The 21,350-nt window shown below is 35.4% G+C and overlaps 1 protein-coding gene across 3 annotated transcripts in view; it reads left to right on the forward strand.

The window, feature by feature from the left end:
* LOC136036977 (cytochrome P450 2U1-like) overlaps positions 1 to 21,350 on the forward strand; it is a 110,806-nt gene that overhangs the window by 54,040 nt on the left and 35,416 nt on the right. For 2 of the 3 annotated variants that reach the window (XM_065719378.1, XM_065719375.1), the window contains exons 6-7: positions 3,378 to 3,649; positions 6,051 to 8,250. In XM_065719378.1, coding sequence (XP_065575450.1) covers positions 3,378 to 3,649; positions 6,051 to 6,274 — 496 coding nt within the window. In that variant the 3' untranslated portion in view covers positions 6,275 to 8,250. Of the gene's footprint in view, positions 1 to 3,377; positions 3,650 to 6,050; positions 8,251 to 21,350 lie in introns of those variants that run through there. The other variant, XM_065719376.1, reaches the window with a different exon arrangement.

The raw sequence follows: 21,350 nt of genomic DNA on the forward strand, positions 1-21,350 counted from the left end.
CCCCCTAAACAAAAAATCCCCCTGAAAACGTCTGTACACTTCCCAGTAACCATTACTATATGTAAACACAGGTCAAAGTTTGTAACTTGCAGCCCCTCCCACGAGGACTGCGGGGGAGTAAGTCGTCCCTAAAGACATATATATTAGGTTTTTCGACTCTGGTGAATAAAATGGCTATCTCAGAATTTTGATCCGGTGACTTTTGGGAAAAAATGAGCGTGGGAGGGGGTCTAGGTCCCTTCCAATTTTTTGGTCACTAGAAAAGGGCTCTAGAACTTTTAATTTCAGCTAGAATGAGCCCTCCCGCGACATTCTAGGACCCCTCAGTCGATACAATCACTCCTGGGAAAAAAACAGCAAAAAAAAAAAAAAAAAAAAAAACAATAAACACGCATCTGTGATCTGTCTTCTGTCAAAAAATGTGAAATTCCACATTTTTGTAGATAGGAGCTTGAAACTTGTACAATAAGGTTCTTTGATACGCTGAATCTGATGGTGTGATTTTCGTTAAAATTGTATGTTTTTTAGGGGGTGTTTTCCCCTATTTTCTAAAATGAGGTAAATTTTCTCAGGCTCGTAGCTTTTGATATGTATAACTGATCTTGATGAAACTCATATATTTAAAATCAACATTGAAATTCAATTCTTTTGATGTAACTATTGGTATCAAAATTCCATTTTTTAGAGTTTCGCTTACTGTTGAGCCGGGTCGCTCCTTACCACAGTTCGTTATCACGAACTGTTTGATACCTTGCTTTTTAGATTTTATGTCCCATAGGAGATTATCTTGCGTAACTGTCTCTATGAATCAGATACTTATTGTTAACCCCTTTCCTCTCACCCCAAAGGCAAAAATTTTGAAATTACTCTTTCTTGTTTCCTCCTTCCTTTTCAGAACAGCGCCTTTAATTTAAAAGTGACTTTAAGTCTGTGTGGACATAGTGTCTTCTAATTTAGTTCTTAAGCAAAGAAGCATTAAGCATTTCAAAAAACTTGTTTTTTTTATTTAATTTAGTTTATAAGCCCAGTAAAATTCCTTGAAGGTTTCAAATTAACACCCTTAGCAGTTCTGAAATAATGCAGATGCTCTATTGTGACAACCTAAATGAACAGTTTGTCTTTTGATTTAATTCAACAGCCCCTTTAATATTCCCTGAAAGTTTTAATTTGATTTTCACAGTCGTTTCCGAGATCTACATATACACCATTTTGGCTATCTGGATGTCCGTCATATCTTTTGACTTGGTTCATAACTCCTCCTCTACGTTTCCTTAAAGTTTAAGGTTATGCCCTTAGGTGTTCTTGATACATTGCAGACACACCATTTTGAACACGTGGATGCACGTATTACCTTTAATTTATTTGGACGTCCCTCAACATCCCCTGAACATTTCAACTTACTAATTTCATTCTTTCCTGAGATTTTACAGACACGCCTTTTTGACGAACTTGATGCACATAATGTCTTTTGATTTTTTTTGTAAACCCCGCTTAATAGTTTCTGAAAGTTTCAACTCAATACCTTTAGCTGTCCCTGAGGTATTACAGGTGCGCCATTTTCACAACCTGGATGCACAGATTGTCATCTAGTTTATATCCCACTGAACATTCCCCCTATGTTTCACCTTAATGCCATCAGCTGTTCCTGAGAAATTTCAGGTACACCACTTTGACAATTAGGATGCACATAGTCTTCAAACTTACTTCAACATTCTCAGAAAGTTTAAACATTATACCCCTAGCCTTTCCTGAGATACTGCAAATGTAGTCTTTTGTTACCCGGGATGCACTGAGTGCCTTTCGATTTAATTCAACTTCTTCCTTAACATTTTCCGAAATTTCCAACTTAATACTCACCACCTAATACTCAAAAATTAAATTAACTTAAGCTTAATATTCAGATATTACAGACACACGATTTTAGTGAGCCCCCCTCAACACTCCCTGAAAGTTTTGACATAATACCCTCAGTCGTCCCTGAGACATTGCAGTTACGCCATTTTGACAGTAGTACAGCATCCCCTAAATATTTCCTGAAAGTTTCACCTTTATACCCCTAGCCATTAGCTAAAGTACTACAGGTAAGCAATTTTGACAACCTGGATGTACATAGTGTGTGTGAAATTTTCAACTTAAAACTCACAGCTTACTTCTCAAAAATTAAGTTTACTTAAACTCAATACTCAGACATTAGAGACACACGATTACCCTCAGCCCTTCCTGAGATATTGTAGGTACGCCATTTTGACCGTTTGAATTTAGTTCAGCATCCACCTCAATATTTCCTGAAAATTTCACCTTTATACCCCTAGCCATTAGCTGAAGTACTACAAATATACCATTTTGACAACCTGGATGTACATAGTGTGTGTTGATTTAGTTCAAGAACCTCCTTAATATTTCTTGAAAGTTTCAGCTGATTTACCATTGCTGTTCCTGATATACTACACATACGGCCTTTAGACAATCTGCCTGCTCATAGTGTCTTTCGATATACTTCAACGAAATACACACATTCCTTGAAATGTTCAAGTCGATGCCCCTAGTCGTTTCTGAGATATTGCAGATAAGTTTTTATCATGCCTGCCTATTTTATGTTATTGACGATCCTTGCTATAGGGTCTCTAGGGTTATTCCATAAGCGGGACAGTATTTACAGGGCCTTTTGACTATTTTAAACCAAATGACTATCTCAAAATTTTGATCAGATATCATAGGAGGTTATTGGATAACTGGGTATTAGATAGGGCAATAGAGCTCTCTTGTCACTTTCGAGTTTTTAAAAGAGGACTGGAAATATTAATTTCAAGTTGAATAAGAAACCTCCAAATTAGATCACCCCTTCTATGTGAAGTGATTCTTGGAATTGACTTTTAAAAGTGGCACTAGAACTCACAATTTCGAGTTGAATGGGTCTGTTCCAAGTTTCTATGACCATATCATCCGTACGAAGTGGTCTTGGGAAAAATAATCAGTTGTATACTTATGGCTCTTAACTTTGTCATTGAAAGTAAGTGAAACAATTATATGTCATATTCTGTTCAGCAGTCAACAGCTTTCAAATAAAGGGAGAGATCAGTGGGGCATGGTATTGACGATCTACTTCTGTATATCTTGACTTTGACACTACTAGCGTATATAGTGCCTTCGGTAACTTAATTTTTTACATCAATGACATTCTTATATTCTACAAGGTCCCTTAATACTCGTAAAGTTTTCTAGATATTGGAGTATCTCTTTATTTCTTAGAGTTATTTTGCCTAAAATTTGCATTGTGTCCTATCTTATAGTTTTTGTATATGGATAAACAGCATGTCATTACAATTGTTATTAATATTGTTAATCACACATTAACTATACACATGTATCTGTCTTAGCTACTCAGAGAAAAGTTCCTGTCCTATTCTTGAAGCGTTTATCAGCGAGTCACTCAGATATAGAACTGCAACTGCAGCAATGTGGCATTCTACCACAGAAGATTGCAAAGTAGATGGTTATGATATTCCTGCCAACACGTGGGTGCTATTTCATTTCCAGGGGATGCATAACAATAAGGACAACTGGCCTGAGAGAGATGTCTTTAATCCGGGACGTTTTCTATCGGACGGCGTGTATAAAAAGAATGAGTTATTTTTGCCGTTTTCTTCAGGTATATTTTCTTTTTTTTTGTCGTATTCCAATTACTGTAAATAGCAGAGTAGAAATGTATTTACTGTAAATAAAGAATAACAAGGTTTTTAATAAAAGCCTTCTACAAGAGTTTTCTCAAATCGATCATAAGGGCGGGAGAATTAACCATTGACGGTACTTCATTTTGAAAATTGTTTTTGAAAGAAATATCTTAGGTGGTTGTGGGGTGATAGCTCCTCTCCTATGGTTTAGGAGCATTATTGTCTACGTCGCGACTCAACCGTCGTGACTATGGTAGTAGGAGATTATTTCACCTGAAAACGATAGCTGTTATATAGGAAAAAAGAAAAGTGTTAAGCCCCCATCGGGAATTACCCATTAACAGGAATCGCTCGTTAACGTTACTTTAATTTGATAAGTAAATTTGAAAGAAACATCGAAGGTGGTTGTGGTTTGATAGCACCTCTCTTATGGAGGGAATAGTTCATTTTGCCTGAAAACGATAGCTGTTAGATAGCGGAAATAAAAAAGTTAACCTCCCCCCTCCCCCTCGCGGGAACTATACGTTAACGTTGCTTTACCTTGATGATTCTTCTTGAAAGAAATATCTTCAGAGGTTGTGGTGTAATAGCTCCTCTCTTATGGTAGAAATATATTATTTCGCCTGAAAATGATAACTGTTAGATAGGTAAGAAATGCTACCCCCCCCCCAGTGGAAATTATCCATTATCAGGAATTACCCATTAACGTTGCTTTATTTTGAAGGGTCTATTTGAAAGTAACATCAAAGTTGGTTGGGGGTTGATAGCTCCTCTCTTATTGCGATTAAATAAAAAAAAACAAGTTTTTTTTAACTGAAAGTAAGGAGTAACATTAAAACTTAAAACGAACAGAAATTACTTCGTATATGAAATAGGCTACTTCCTCATCAACGCCCAGCTCTTTACGCTAAAGTTTGACTTTTTCTGTCAACTCTCCTTTTTAAAACAGTAAAGTAAACTTTAGCGTAAAGAGCGGGGCGTTGATGAGGAAGCAGCCCCTTTCATATACGAAGTAATTTCTGTTCGTTTTAAGTTTTAATGTCGCTCCTTACTTTCAGTTAAAAAAACGTTCAGAAATTTAATTTCTGAACGTTTTTGAATCAATGCATGTTTTGTTTTTGGCTCTCCGCAGAAGAATAATTAAAACGAAATTTGCATTTTTTTTCTTTTTTTGGCTAAATTGCTTTCTCATAGTTTTGATCGAATGATTTTGAGCAAAAAAGGAGCGGGGGAGGAAGCCTAATTGCCCTCCGATATATTTGGTTCTACGACTTTTAAAAGATTAAGTTCTATGACTTAGTAAAAGATATACATAACTTATAAATTAGCTTACGTAACGAACTTTTGTATACTCATGTTTTTATTACAAATATGAGGGGGTTCACCCCCTCGTCAGTACCTCGCTCTTTACACTAAAGCTTAAATTTTGTCCCAATTCATTAAGATTGACCCCTGAATCACAAAAGCCGTAGAATAAATAGTTGAAATTACTAAAAATACTTTAGCGTAAAGAGCGAGGTATTAGGAGGAGGTGAGCCCCTCATATGCGTAATAGTTTCTGTTCGTTTTAAGTTTTAATGCTGCTCATTACTTCCAGTTGAAAAAAACTTTTCATATTTATTTTTTCATTGTTTTTTTTTTTAAATAATACTAAGAAATCCTGCGCTTCCTTCATGAAAATTTTCTTCCCCCATGATATATTCCTCGATGGAAAGTTCCCCCAACATATCCCCCTCTTTTCAACCCATCCCCCCAACTAAAAAATCCCCCTGAAAACGTCTGTACACTTCCCAATATGTAAGCACTGGTCAAAGTTTGTAACTTGTAGCCCCTCCCACGAATACTTCGGGGGGGGGGTAAGTCGTCCCCAAAGACATAGTTATAAGGTTTTTCAACTACGCTGAATAAAATGGCTATCTCAGAATTTTGATCCGTTGACTTTGGGAAAATAATTAGCGTGGGAGGGGGCCTAGGTGCCCTCCAATTTTTTGGTCACTTAAAAGGGCACTAGAACTTTCCATTTCCGTTAGAATGAGCCCTTTCGCAACATTCTAGGACCACGTGGTCGATATGATCACCCCTGGGAAAAAAACAAAAAAAAACAAACAAACACGCATCCGTGATCTGCCTTCTGGCAAAAAATACAAAATTCCACATTTTGTAGATAGGAGCTTTAAACTTCTACAATAGGGTTCTCTGATACGCTTAATCTGATGGTGTGATTTTCGTTAAGTTTCTTTGACTTAATGGGGTGTTTCCCCCAATTTTCTAAAATAAGGCAAATTTTCTCAACTTTTGATGACCCTGATGACCAATTTGGTTTTAAACAATCTCTTAGTAGGGAAGCTGCTCACCATATCATTTCTAATGTATTTTTAGAGTGTGACCAGACAGGGGAAAGGGTGATAGCAGCTAGTCACAATGTACGCCGAACGTTGGATTCTGGCATCCATCAGATACAATCGAGTGCACTCAACCGTGGCCTTGACAGATCAATTATTCTACCACTCCAAAATTTGTATAAAAAACTGAAGACTAGAATTAAAGTCCCGACGATTGATGGTCCACAAATTTCGGTTGTAGTAGTTCCTGAAAAAAAATGATATAGGGCAAGGGGCAGTTTCTACCCCTCCCCCGTATAATAATACTGTTAAAGAATCACAAAAAGATGTTGAGATAAGTTTTGTGTTTAGAGCTATAGATACATAACTGTTAAATTATGCCGATAATATACTGAACTTAAGCCGTTTGTTTGGGATGATAGAGAAGAACTTCGATGTTCTAAGCAACGCTTATTCTGAAATCAACCTGTCTTTTAACGAAAGTAAGAGTGAAAATGTTGTTTTCAACCGTCAAAGCTCAGATGATGTTCCTGATATCCGACTTAGAAATTTTGTCGTGAGACCAGCACCTAGTATCGTTTACCTCGGGCTCCCAATCGGTTGTGACGTGAAATCTACAAGATCACTACTATTTGAACATTTGACCAGCAAGATCAACAATTCTTATGGTCTGCTCATATCTTCATATCAGACATATCAGACATATAATAGACATATCAGAGCAAGGCTATTCAATGCGCTGGTGCAGCCACACGTTATTGGTATTTCCCTGTTTTTGGCTATGTTAACCGACCGAAATAAGCGTACCATCCGGTCATACTTTTATCGTTTTTGCAAGTTCTTGTTAAGACTACCGCCCTATATTAGAAACTGTTGGATTAGATATGGCATTGCTAATCCATGCTTGGCCGTCCAAAATCGTCTTCCTTGCTATGTCTGATCTCTTTGCAAGAACAACTCCCTATATGTGGCGATGGTGCTATAAGCTATATCAAGTGTAGTGGGATAATAAAATACATTCATACATTCATTTATCTAGTTTTTCTCGTGAAGTGATATTTTGTATTTATTAGAAGTTTGCTTTGTTTCCTTTCCTTTGTTTTTTGTTTATTAATCTCTATTTTTTTTTCTTCCCTTATTAGTTTTTTTTATTAGTGTTTTATTCTTTATTAGTGTTTTTTCCTTTATTTTTTATTACTCCACTTGTGATTTTGTATCTTTGAAGTGGGCAATAAAAAGCATTAATTCATTCATTCATAAACAACGGGGTATATCACCTTTCCAAATATAGATACATTTGATATTATAAAAGTGAGTTTTTTAATCTATATTCGAGGTGTCTGATAAGGCTATATTTTACCCCCTCCTCCCCCTAGTTTAACTTAGTTAGATGTATAAACAGCTGAGTTTATTACCTTTCCAAATATAGATGGATTTGATATAACTAAAGCGAGGTATTCAATCTACATTCAGGGTGTCTGATAAGGCTATATTTTGAAAACCATGGAGTGGCATAACACAATTTCAACCACGATTTCATATATATATTTTGTGGTGGGGAATGGATTGGTATTAGTTGGCTCGCTTCTTCTGTTGGCTACAGCTCTGGAATTGTAAATTGTAAACATGAAGACTTAATAATGGTCCTTAGAAACCATGATTTTTTTTTGCATGGATTGACAAATGTGCCCTTATAGCACTACAACACTATACTGCCTTATTCTTCCTCTTCTTGTTTCGATTGTAATGTTGACACTTGCTTATAATCTCGTCACCGCGATCAAAGCCCGGGTGACACAATACCGGCATTATATTAAATACAATTTTCTATTTGAATAGGAATTTCTCATTCGTTTCTATCTTCCTGGAGAATTGTATATTGAAAGGGACGAGATGTCTCCAATTTTGAAATGTCATGTGCAGCTAACTTTGAGATAGCTTAGCTTTGAACCTGAAGTTTGAAACGGACTATGAAAATTCAACTGCCCCTGATATTAGTTTTCTACTCTGTATATTTGAACATAAAAAGGATCTTTTTATGCAAATGTGAAACATTCCTGAGCCTAAATTATGTAATGAGCATAAAAAAATCGACAAAAGAAGCATGTGTATGTCTCTGGCTGTTAGTTTCTTTTGCGTTTTTCAATTAGTTTTAAGTTTTCTATTTCAATTTTCTTTCTCCTTTTATTGCACAGTGTATTTATAGTGGGTATTAATAAATTATTATTGGTATGTCATTTAGGCATTTAAATGCTATTTAGAAATTGAAGGCTAAATATTGAAAGCCAAATATTCTGCTGAGACACGCAAATACCGCAAGTCACTAAGACCTTTCGATGGAAAATAATGTTTGAATCATACCATATCCATACCTCTAAATAAGAACCCTAAATATACATATGGTACGTATTTCTAATTTTTACATTATACTTGTGCTCCAGAACCGACAATGGGAGGTAATCAGCTTGAAAAGCGTGTGTCAACAACACTTTCCTGCCAACTACTTTTCCTCCAACCATATATAAGGTCATTGTATCATTTTCGACGGTCATCCAATAGGTATTATATCTGCTTCTCTAAGTCTCCATCTTTTTGTTTTCAAAAATCATCGAACAGTTCGTGGTAGCGAATCAAACAGTTCGTGGTAACGAACAGTAGTAAGGAGCGACCCGGCTCAATAGTAAACGAAACTCTAAAAATCGGAACTTTTATACTTGAAGATACATCGAAAGAATTGGATTTTTATGCTGATTTTAAATATATAAGTTTCATCAAATTTAATCTTTGTCATCAAAAGTTACGAGCCTGAGAACATTTACTGTATTTTGGAAAATAGAGGGAAACAGCCCCTAAAAGTCATAGAATCTTAACAAAAATAACACCATCGCATTCAGTGTATCAGAGAACCCCATAGTAAAAATTCCAAGCTCCTATTTACAAAAATGTGGAATTTCATATTTTTTGCCAAAAGACAGATCACGGGTGCGTGTTTATTTGTTTTTTTTTTCTTTTCCCCAGGGGTCATCGTATCGACCAAGTGGTCCTAGAACGTCGCAAGAGGGCTCATTCTAACGGAAATGAAAAGTTCTAGTGCCCTTTTTAAGGGACCAAAAAAATTGGAGGGCACCTAGGCCCCCTCCCACGCTCATTTTTTCCCAAAGTCAAAGGATCAAAATTTTCAGAAAACCATTTTGCTCCGCATTTTCGAAAACCATAATAACTATGTTTTTGGGGATGACTTACTCCCACACAGTCCCTGGGGGAGGGGCTGCAAGTTACAAACTTTCACCAGTGTTTACATACAGTAATGGCTATTGGGAAATGTACATAAGTTTTCAGGGGGATTTTTTTGGTTTGGAAGGTGGGGCTGAGGGGAGGAGGCTATGTGGGATGATCTTTAACTGGAGGAATATGTCATGGGGGAAGAGAAGATCAATGAAAAGGGCGCAGGAGGTTCTAGCATTACTATAAAAAAACAATGAAAAAATAAACATGAAAAGTTTTTTTTTCAATTGAAAGTAACGAGTAGCATTAAAACTTAAAACGAACAGAGATTGTTAAGAATATAAGGGTTTCTAAAAATAATTTAGCATAAAGAGCGAGGTATTTAGGAGGAGATAAATACCTCGCTTTTTACGCTAAAGTATTTTTAGTGTTTTCAACTATTTGTTCTACGGCCTTTCTGATTCAGGGGTCATTCTTAAAGAATTGGCACAAAACTTAAGATTTAGTGTAAAGCGCGAGGTATTAACGAGGGGACAAACCCCTTAATATACATAATAAAAATATAAGAATATAAAAGTTTGTTACGTAAGTTAATTCTTAAGTTACGTAAGTTTTTTACTAATAAAAACGTTCGTTAAAAATTAAAATTTCTAGTTGCCTTTTTAAGTTACCGAAAAATTGGATGGCAACTACGCCTCCTTCCCCACCCCTTATTTCTCAAAATCGTCAGATCAAAACTAATAGAAAACCTAATAGAGAGCCAAAATCAAACATGCTTTAATTCAAAAACGTTCAGAAATTAATTAAAGAAAAACTGTTTTTTTAACTGAAAGTAAGGAGTGATATTAAAACTTAAAACGAACAGAAATTACTCCGTATATGAAATGGGTTGTCCCCTCCGCAATCCCTCGCTCTTTACGCTAAAGTTTGACTCTTTGCCACAATTCTACTTTTTAAGACAATTAAAAACTTTAGCGTATAGAGCGAGGGATTGCGGAGGGGATAACCCATTTTATATACGGGGTAATTTCTGTTCGTTTTAAGTTTTAATGTCGCTCCTTACTTTCAGTAAAAAAACTAGTCCTTTTTTTATTTAATTGTAGTAAGGAGCGACCAGGCTCAATAGTAATCTAAACTCTAAAAAACGGAATTTTGATACCAATATAAACATCAAAAGAATTGCAATTTTATACTGATTTTAAATATACGTGAGAGGATCTTTCCATGGAGGAATTTACCAGGGGGGAAGAAAATTTTCATGAAGGATTTTTAACGCTGGATTTTCCTGCCTTATTTAGGAAACAACCTTTAAGTTGTTTTTTTAACTTAAATTAAGGAGCAACATCGAAACTTATAACGAACGGAACTTATTACGTATATAAAGGTGTTCGTCCCCTCCTCGATACCTTGCTCTTTACGCTGAAGTATTTTTAATGATTTCGAAAGAGCTATTAATTCTAATTAAACAGCCTTTGTGATTCAAGGGTCACTCTTAGAGAATTGGAACAAAATTCAAACGAAACTTTAAAGAACGAGGTATTGACGACGGGGCAAACCCTATCATATACATAATAAAATATGCGAATATAGAAGTTTGTTACGTAAATTAATTTGTAAGTTTCATATATTTATTAAGAATAAACACGTTCGTAAATAAAAATGAAAGTTCTAGTGGCCTTTTTAAGTAATCAAAAACTTGGGGGGGGGAGCAATTAGACCCCCTCCCGCCCTTTTTTCTGAAAATCGTCCCATCAAAACCTCGACAAAGCCATTTAGCTGGAAAAAGTAAAATTAATATGCAAATTTTGTCTTGATTATTCAGATATGGTGAGCTAAAATCAAAAACTGCATTAATTCAAGAAGACTCAGAAATTAAATAAAAAAAGACAGGTTTTTTCAACTGGAAGTAAGGAGCGACGGTAAAACTTAAAACGAACAAAAATTATTCCGTATACGAAAGGAGCTGTCCCCCCCTCAACGCCCTGCTCTTTACACTGAACTTTGACTCTTTGTCACAACTCTACTTTTTAAAACAATAAAAAACTTTAGAGTAAAGTTCGGGGCATTGTGGAGGGGACAGCCCCTTTCATATAAGGAAAATTTTCCTTTCCTTTTAAGTTTTAATGTCACTCCTTACTTTCAGTTAAAAAGCTTGTTTTTTTATTTAATACTTTAAACTTTACTGTAATTTATCAATCATAAATTTTATACTCGGAAGTTGAATCAAGTTTAACTCGAAAAATTACGATATGTAAACATAATTGGTATTGTAGTTGTGTGTGATTTTAATCTAGTCCAAAGTGGGACTAGAATGAATTTCAAGGATTACGGAGAGTAATACCCGAGGGAGGTTTGGCGTGCCATACCCAGGTGTCTGAAAGTAGGCTATGCTTGTAGAGGCTATGTACATCATATTTTAAGGTTGAAGGCAATTTCAAACCCAGAACACGATTAATTCTGGCGTTGATAAGCCCTGTCAGACCAGTAGGTGAACTGAAATTCTATATTTGCCTATTATAGCTCATTCAAGATTAGATGCCTAAAATAGAACAGATGAAAAAAAGAAAGGTGGCCGAGATCTAGAAAAAAAGAAAATAGCAGTTTTTCTGTCTTAGTCTATAAAAAGTTATTTGGATTTTTTGCAAGCCCCATAGGTGTCCCTAGAGGCAGGGGCAAATCTCCAACATTTTTATTGGGGGGCAAGAGGGATCCATATCCAGATAGTCAAGGGGAATATGATATATGATAAATTTTCCTCCACATTATTGGGGGGGCAACTGCCCCTCTCCCCACTGAAACCCCTGCCTAGAGGAACGCTATAAAACTACATGAAAACCCTTGAGAAGCTGAATAGTCATGAGTTTATTTACACTCAGTTACAACACATGATAAATATTTCCAATGGAACAAGAAAAAGGACTAAAAATTTATATGAAAACGATAGCTGATATAAATTTAGACTGTACTCTCCTTGAAGCACGTAAACTTATGCCACTGCAAAGAGTATAAAACTACTGGATAACTGGAAATACACAGGTAGTGGAGACAGTAAAGGAATTGCAGGTATTGATTGGTGCCGTGGTCTTATGGATCACCTTAAAACTCTATCAGTTTTATTATGAATGGTAACTCCCTTCAACTGTCACAGTGCTGGAGCCTTCTTTGACATCCTGGACCGAGGCCTAAATAAACACATATTCAAAGCACAAGACATTTGGAATGTTGACGAATTGGGTCTGAAAATATCCACAAGCCTGGTCAGTTGACCATGATTTGTGCTGGTGTTATTTCATTGAGAACGCAGTTCCTCCTCCACTTATTTCCTCAGGAAAACAGTCTCCGGAAATTTTACTCAGGGAAGCTTTACCAGGAACCATCATGATCGGCTCAGAAAATACTGGCTTGATGAATTCCTTCCAGTTATGCTTTACTTGCAGCATTTTATCGATCAAGTCAAACCCTCGAAATAGCTACCTGTACTTCTGAAAATAGGCGACCAGATCAGTCGATATAACATTGAATTGCTTGATATAGCTAAAAATAATAATTTTATACTTTTAACTGTCCCTCAGAACACTAATCACAAACTAGAGCCTCTAAAAAGGATAGTCATGGGGCTCCTTAAGGCCTACTACAAACAGGAAGTCGCAAGTTATATGACTGCCCATAAATGCAAAAATGCATCAGTGTAAAACATTGCTGAGCTGCTTGGAAAAAAATATCCAAAGGCTTTCATTCCTGAGAATATAATGGTGGATTCAAAGTAAGTGGGGTCTACCCCACCAACCGAGCACTCTTCAAGGATTAAGAGTTTCCCTTCTCATATGTGTCAGACATACTACTACTACTACTACTACTACTACTAACTCACTGCAGCACCAAGCCGCCTGAGGCCAACACAGATACGCACGCTCCTCCTCCAACCTAATCTATTTAAAGCCTCCCTCTTAACACCCTCCCAGGAAGTTCCCATTTCCTTTAAATCTTTATTTATGACATCCTCCCAACCCAGACAAGGACGACCTGCTTTCCGTGTAGCCCCAGACGGTTGGCCAAAAAGGACAATCTTCGGTAATCTGTCATCCTTCATCCGTAGAACGTGGCCTAGCCATCTCAACCTTTCTTTCATTATAGCCCCAGAAAGCGGGATTGAACCACACTTTTCGTACAACCTACTGTTTGAAATACGGTCAGTCAGCCGGGTACCCAGAACAATCCGTAGGCAATTTCTCTGGAAAACATCTAGTAAATTTTCATCTGCTTTTCGGAGTGCCCATGCTTCAGAGCCATATTTGACCACTGTCATCACTGTAGCTTCCAATATTCTAATCTTGGTTTGTAGGCTTATCTTTCTATTCTTCCTAACTTTTTTTTAACTGTGAAAAAACACCCTGAGCTTTAGCTATTCTACTTTTAACATCTTCACTGCTCCCGCCATCTTTACTAATAATACTACCAAGGTAACTGAGTCTCCCAACCTGATCAATCTTTTTGTTACCTAATGTCACCTGTTCATCTTCACTTATTCCTAGCCTTAGTGACTTAGTCTTCTTAACATTAATTTTCAAGCCTATTTTAGCACCCTGAACTCGTAAAACCTCTAAAAATTCATTCATTTTGCTCACACTTTCATCTAATATGCTTAAATCATCAGCATAATCTAAGTCCAGGAGCGTTCTTCCTCCCCATTTGATTCCATGGTCTCCAATTGCCTTTTCTGTGCTCCTTAAGACGAAGTCCATCAAAATGATCCATATAAAGGGGGATAGAACACAACCCTGCTTAACTCCTGATTTAATACAAAACCAGTTGCTAACCTCATTTTCTACCTTAACCGCAGCAGTATTATTCTCGTACATAGTGCAGATCACTTTAATGTATTTTTCTGGTATACCATATAACGATAACACCTTTGTTAACGCTGTTCTATCAACAGAATCGAAAGCTTGCTCATAATCGATAAAACTAAGGACCAAAAATGTTTGACAACGAAGGGACTTCTCAATTATTAACCTAAGAGTGAAAACATGGTCGACACATCCTCTACCTTTTCTAAAACCACATTGTTCTTCCCTTAAAATTTTGTCTACAGCATGTCTCAGTCTAAAAAGTATCATATTACTCAGTAATTTGCTACCTACAGAGACCAGACTAATGCCTCGATAATTACGACACTCACTCTTGTCACCTTTCTTATACAGTGGTTTAATTAAGGTTTTCCTAAAAGCATTGGGTACTTCCCCTTTTTCAAAAATCATGTTCATAATCTTCAGTAGCTTATTCCTAACCTCAGAGCCAACATATTTAAGGAACTCATTAATCATACTATCAGCACCTGGGGCCTTATTATTTTTTAATCCTTCTAGTACTGTCGCTAATTCTCCCTCATTAAACAAATCTTCCTTCACATCCAAGGTATCACAAACTTTTTCATTTTCATCTATATCTTTTCCTGCAACTGTATATCGGTTTAGCACATTCTCAAAATGTTCCACTCACCTTTCTTCAACTTTTTCCTTATCACTAATTATGGCCCCATTTCTATCTTTAACTGGGATACTGGGATATCTTTATACTGCCCACCACATCTACCGCAATTACCAGGGAAGCTTCTCTGCTCGGCGCAAGTCCTGTGCGACAATTGGACTACTTATTTAACTTAAACCCTGCAACGGACGCAGCACAGATCTGGTCTCTAAATGAGAAGCAAAGCTCAGCAGATGATTCGTGAAAAGAGAATGTCCATATAAACCCCTTACCAATAGGCTCAATACGAAAAATAAACAGTAAAAAACAAAGAAGTCAGAAGTGCTCACTGACACCCCTGTGGAAGAACGCATTACTGCTGGGATAAAAGCTGTATTTGCCAAGATAGCACTAGTCCTGGAAATGAAGAAATTCAGAGAAGTGAAAATCCTAAAAAGCAAAAGGCTTGTTTCTCGTAACAAGAGTTGCAGTTGGAGTGACGATTCTGACGTAGATGAGCCTGTATACAACAACTCTTAAGAGTCCAGTATGGACGTTGAAGACGAGCAACCCACCAGCAACTTTCAATTTGACACTGAGAAATTTAATGCTGGTGATTCAATTCTGGTTGAGCATAAGAGCAAGAAAGGGAATCCTACTCACTATATTATCATTATCATAAAATAGCAAGAGAAGAGGTGACAGAGGTGGCACTTGGATGGAGGGGCATCCAGGTGGAAAAGTAGTCGAGTATTTTTTTTTTCAAGGATGGTATTAAATGAGTTACCTTTGCTTTGGCATACTCAGTAACTTCTTATTGCTTGAATAAATTCGCGAAGAATTAAAAATGTCAAATCTCCTGATCGTGGGACAGTCTCATATCTATATAACCTATCGGACCAAGAATGAATATTGAATATCAAAATGTAAATATCGTCACAGAAACGATATTTTGAAATTGCTATTTAGTTACAATTTTTTCAACCATCTACCAGTGAACATCAAACAGAAAGATTCCAATTTACGAAAAGTTCTCATTAATATCTAATGTAAATTCTAAGCTCTAGGGGAGGGGCAGCTGCCCCCTTCCCTACACCCAAGACCTTATACAATATATCATTTGTAGAAACTTAAGTCACTGGAAGTATAATCAAAATCGAACCGCTTCACAAGCTAGTCTGTTACTTTTCATATTTGAAAGTATCAATATAAATAAATGATAGAATAGAATAAACTATAATTATTCACTACAATAGCTAGAGCTAACATGAGTATGTAATGACGCAAAAGAAAAAGAAGACACAAAGTAAGGATCGAAAACTAAAAAAAAAAACAACAAATTCATAGAAACAAAAAAAAATTAAAATAAAATTAATATAAAGTTAATCTACGTCCCGAGTCAATTTTCTTGGTTAAAATAGTGACCGCTTACACGTAATATATCAGAATATTAAAAATGTAAGTGGTAGGTATATTCAAAAGCACTCAGAGACAAAAATGAAACACCGAATAAAATAAGGGACAAATGATTTGCAATATCTCTTGGTACTAAAGGCTGGGTAAGTTATTAACTGTGGGATGGTCAATTTTCTTAGGCTTTGGAAGTCATAGGCATTCATCTCTTAGGAAACATCTTTCAAGTTTGGCGAGTTTACTTAAGAAGATAAAGATCAAATTTCAAACAGCATTTTTATTATTATTATTATTATTATTATTATTATTACTATTATTATTATTATTATTATTATTATTATTATTATTATTGTTATTATTATTATTATTATTTTAGGTGTGATTTTGAGTTGACAGCGTTTTACATGGACTTAGGAAAGCCCAACTTGAAAATTGAAAATTCATAACTGAAAATCGTCATTTCGTAAGAATTTTTTGGCGGTTTAAAAATTATGCCAGTTTTGATGCCATCTTAAACTTTGATGATAAATAAGCATAAAAACAACTACAGGTAAAACAACAAGGAATATACCTAAAACAGTGAAATCTTTTAAACCTTAAGAATATTTCAACTCCGTATTTAAAAGTCATGCTCAGAAAACTAAGTTTATAGATAAGATCAAACCTTCAGCTAAATAGGATCTTTAAAACTAAAGCCGAAAGACATAAACAGTCCCAGAACCATCAAACAGGTCGTGGTAACGAACTGTAGCATGGAGCGACTCGGCTCAATAGTAACCGAAACCCTAAAAAACAGTCATGCTCAGAAAACTAAGTATATAGATAAGATCAAACCTTCAACTAAATAGGATCTTTAAAACTAATACCAAAAGACACAAACAGTCCCAGGACTATCAAACAGTTCGTGGTAACGAACTGTAGTAAGGAGCGACCCGGCTCAATAGTAACCGAAACCCTAAAAAACAGAATTTTGATACCGAAAGTTGTATCAAAAGAATTGTATTTTTATGCTGATTTTAAATATATAAGTTTCATCAAGTTTAGTCTTACCCATCACCGATCACGAGCCTGAGTATATTTGCCTTGTTTTGGGAAATAGAGGAAACACCCCTTAAAAGTCTTAGAATCTTGACGAAAATCACACCATCAGTTTCAACGCATCAGAGAACTCTGCTGTAGAAGTTTCAAGCTTCTATCGACAAAAATGTGAAATTTTGAATTTTTTGCTAGAAGACAGATCACGGATGGCTGTTTATTTCTTTGTTTGTTTTTTTTTTTTTTTCCCAAGGGGTGATTGTATCTACCAAGTGGTCCTAGAATGCAGCGACAGGGCTCATTCCAACAGAAATTAAAAGTTCTAGTGCAATTTTTAAGTGACAAAAAAAAAATGGAGGACACGTTCATTTTTTTTTTACCAAAGTAACTGGATCAAAATTTTGATATAGCCATTTTGTTCAAATTATTGAAAAACCTAATAAACATGTCTTTGGGGACGACTTAATCCCCCACAGTCCCAAGGAGGGGCTGCAATTTACAAACTTTCACCATTGTTTACATATATTAATAGTTATTGGGAACTGTACAGATGTTTGCAGAGAGACTTTTCCACTTTGAAGTGGGGAAGGGTCGGGGGGAGGAGGTCATGTGGGAAGATCTTTTCAGAAATTAAAAAAAACAAGTTTTTTAACTGCAAGTAAGGAGCGACACTAAAATTTAAAATGAACAGAAATTACTCCGTATATGAAAGGGGCTTTTCTCTCCTCTACGCCCCGCTCTTTATGCTAAGGTTTTTTACTGTTTTAAAAAGTAGTGTTGAGAGTAAACAAAAAATTAATATGCAAATTTTGTTATATTTTTTCCTGTGCGGTCAGCCAAAACAAAAACATGCATTAATTCAAAGACGTTCAGACATCAAATAAAAAAAAACAAGTTTTTCAACTGAAAGTAAGGAGCGACATTAAAACATAAAACGAATAGAAACAACTCTGTAAATGAAAGGGGTTTTTCTATCCTCAACCCCCCGCTCTTTACGCTAAAGTTTGACTCTTTTTCACAACGCCACTGTTTAAAACTTTAAAAACCTTTAGCCTAAAGAGCGAGGCGTTGAGGAGGGAAAAGCGCCTTTAATATACAGAGTAAATTTTGTTCGTTTTAAGCTCCAATTTCGCTCCTTATTTTCAGTTAGAATTTTTTTTTTAATCAATAACTTCAAGGAAGTTCAGCCGGGACTAAGATAAACCATGCTAAACGAGGCAATTCATTCAGGTTCAAATTTGTTACATATTTGCAATGCTATTCTTACCTTTTTAGCAGCTAACCTAAAAGATCTCTTCTAACTGGTTCATCCGTATTGGCTATTTTTTTAAATCTATTTATTAGTAATTTTTAATTAAATTTTGTAGAACAAAACTAAAATGTTTGAATTTTACATTTCAAGAAATGTAGATCTATTCGATTCAGTATTTGGGATGGCTATTTTTAATATACTTGTTTGCAAAATAGATAAAGAATCATAACATCCTGAAGAATTGAGCTCATCTTTTCTAAAAAAGGATATTAATTTATCTAAAATCTTGTTAACTGTTCAATAAAAATTTACTGATAAATTACCTTTAATCGATGTGGACCTGCAAATTCCTAACACTTGATTCATTTTGCTCACCCTTTCATCTAGGATGCTTAAATCATAAGCATAATTAAAGTCTGTGAGATTTTCTATTCCCCATTCTATTTTCTGGTCTCCAATTGCGTTTCTTGTACTGCTTAAGACAAAGTCCATCAAATAACTCGTATAAATGGGGATATAAACTAACCCTGTTTGACTCTTGATTTAATATGAAACCAGCTTCTAACATCATTTCCTACCCTAAATACAGCAGTGTTATTCTTTTAAAGAGCACTCATCACTTTAATATATTTGTCTGGTATACCATACAAAGAAAAGACCTTCTTTAAAGCTTTTTTATCAGCTGAGTCCAACGCATTCTCATAATCTATAAAAATGGCAACTAAAGGTATTTGATGACTTAGGCTTTCTTAATTTTTAACCTAAGAGTGAAAATTTGGTTTAGAGGTATCCTCTACCCTTCCTAAAACCGCACGTTTCTTCTCTTAAAACTTTGGCTATAGAATCGCTAAGTCTAAAAAGTATGATCATATTAAATAATTCACTACCTATAGAAGCTAGGCTAATGGCTATATAACTACCACATTTAATCTTATCACCTCCTTATCCAAGGGTATCATTAGGGTTTTCCTAAAAATCACTAGACACTTCCCTTTTTCAAAAATCATATTGGCAATCTTCAGTAACTTAATTCTAACCTAATAGCCATTATATTTAAGAAACTCATATACCACACTGTCAACACCTGAGGCCTTAATAGTTTTTTTTAGTTCATTAAGTACTATCACTAATTCTCCCTCTCAAAATAAATCTTCCATCACATCCGAGGCGTCACTAACTCTTTTCATTCTCCTCTGTATCTTTTTTCCTGTAAGTCTATTCCGGTTTAGCACATTCTCAAAATGTTGTGCCCATCTCTCTTAACTCTTTCTTTATCACTTATTGTGGCCCCGTTCCTATCTTTAACTGGGATAAGCTAATATTGACTACTCTGTCTCAATTTATTCACATGCCAATATTTATTTTACAATATTTTATTGAAATGCCATCTAGCTGCACTTTTCAGATCCTCGGCAATTTTATTCATGGCTACGACTTCGCAACTCCATAGTTCATATTTTAGTATTTTCTCCATCCATGAATAAAAAAGAAGCAATTATAGACAGCCAAAAATTCATTTTTTCAACTTAATTCTGTAAGAGTGAACACATATTCGAAAACAATATAGAACAAAAATATTATCTGTTTTAGAATATAATCTTAAAAAAAAATTTCTGTTATTTTGTCTTAAAACCTTGACAGGTTGAAAAATTTAACAGAAACTTGAAAAGCCGGAAACACACGAAGAGAATCTCTAAACAAGAAAAAAATATTTAAACAGGAATTTCAAACAAAAAAAGCTATAGTAGAAATTTTAACCAGAAAAACCTTAAAAGACATTTCAAACGAAAAAAAAAAATCAGAAAAAAAATTCAAAATAGAAGAATTTTTCAGCACAAATTTTCAAACACGAAAAATCATTTAAATGAATTTTTACATAAGAAAGGATATGAAAAAGGAAATTTTCAAATAGGAAAAAAACTTAAAGCGAATTTTTAAAACTCAAAAATGCTTTAAGTGAATTTCTTAACTTAAAAAGACCTGAGCAGTATATTACTGTGCAAAAAAGCTGGTAAACTTTCACTAGCATTTTGCACTGAAATTTCCCCATCAACTTCGCACCAGTATTGTGCCGTGAAGGCCTGAACCGGCATTTTGCACAAACATTGTTCCTAACTAGGTCTATAAAGTTACTAACATCTGTTTGTAATTAGGATAGAGTAGACTAATAAAAATTGAATTTACTTAAACATATTTTCAAAAACGAATTTGTGCAAGGATTACACAAGGATTAAAGGTTAAAGAAAGTTTGAATAAATTACCATACCTTTAATTTAGGTTAATGTAGGTCAGTTTCGCAAGCTATAAGCTGTTCTAGCCCTTTTAAGCCCATAGACCCCCATTCTTTCTGAAATTGGTAGTTCTTTCTAAGCTTTTTTCCGCTCAGATTTCCTCAAGGTCTTCCCCCTCCACTCTGATCTTAGGAATTGTTCCAATCTTTATAAACTACCTTCATCTCACCTGGCCCTCCTTTGGCTTCTTTCCCTGGTTTACGAGTTGTCATAGACTTTTCCGCAGCCTGTTGGTGCCTCCCCTCCTTTTTGACATTACATAAAAAAACTCGTTTTTTTAACTGAAAGTAAGGAGCGACATTAAAACTTAAAACGAACAGAAATTACTCCGTATATGAAATGGACTGTCCCCTCCGCAATCCCTCGCTCTTTACGCTAAAGCTTTTAATTGTTTTAAAAAGCAAAATTGAGGCAAAGAGTTAAACTTTAGCGTAAAGAGCGAGGGATTGCGGAGGGGACAACCCATTTCATATACGGAGTAATTTCTGTTCGTTTTAAGTTTTAATGTCGCTCCTTACTTTCAGTTAAAAAAACTAGTTTTTTTTATGTAATTTCTGAACGTTTTTGAATTAATGCATGTTTGATTTTGGCTCTCCACACATGAATTATTAAAATGAAATTTGAATATTAAATCTTTTTTTGGCTAAATGGCTTT

The sequence above is a fragment of the Artemia franciscana genome, chromosome 16 (genome assembly GCF_032884065.1).
Source record: "Artemia franciscana chromosome 16, ASM3288406v1, whole genome shotgun sequence".
Taxonomy (NCBI): Eukaryota; Metazoa; Arthropoda; class Branchiopoda; order Anostraca; family Artemiidae; genus Artemia; species Artemia franciscana.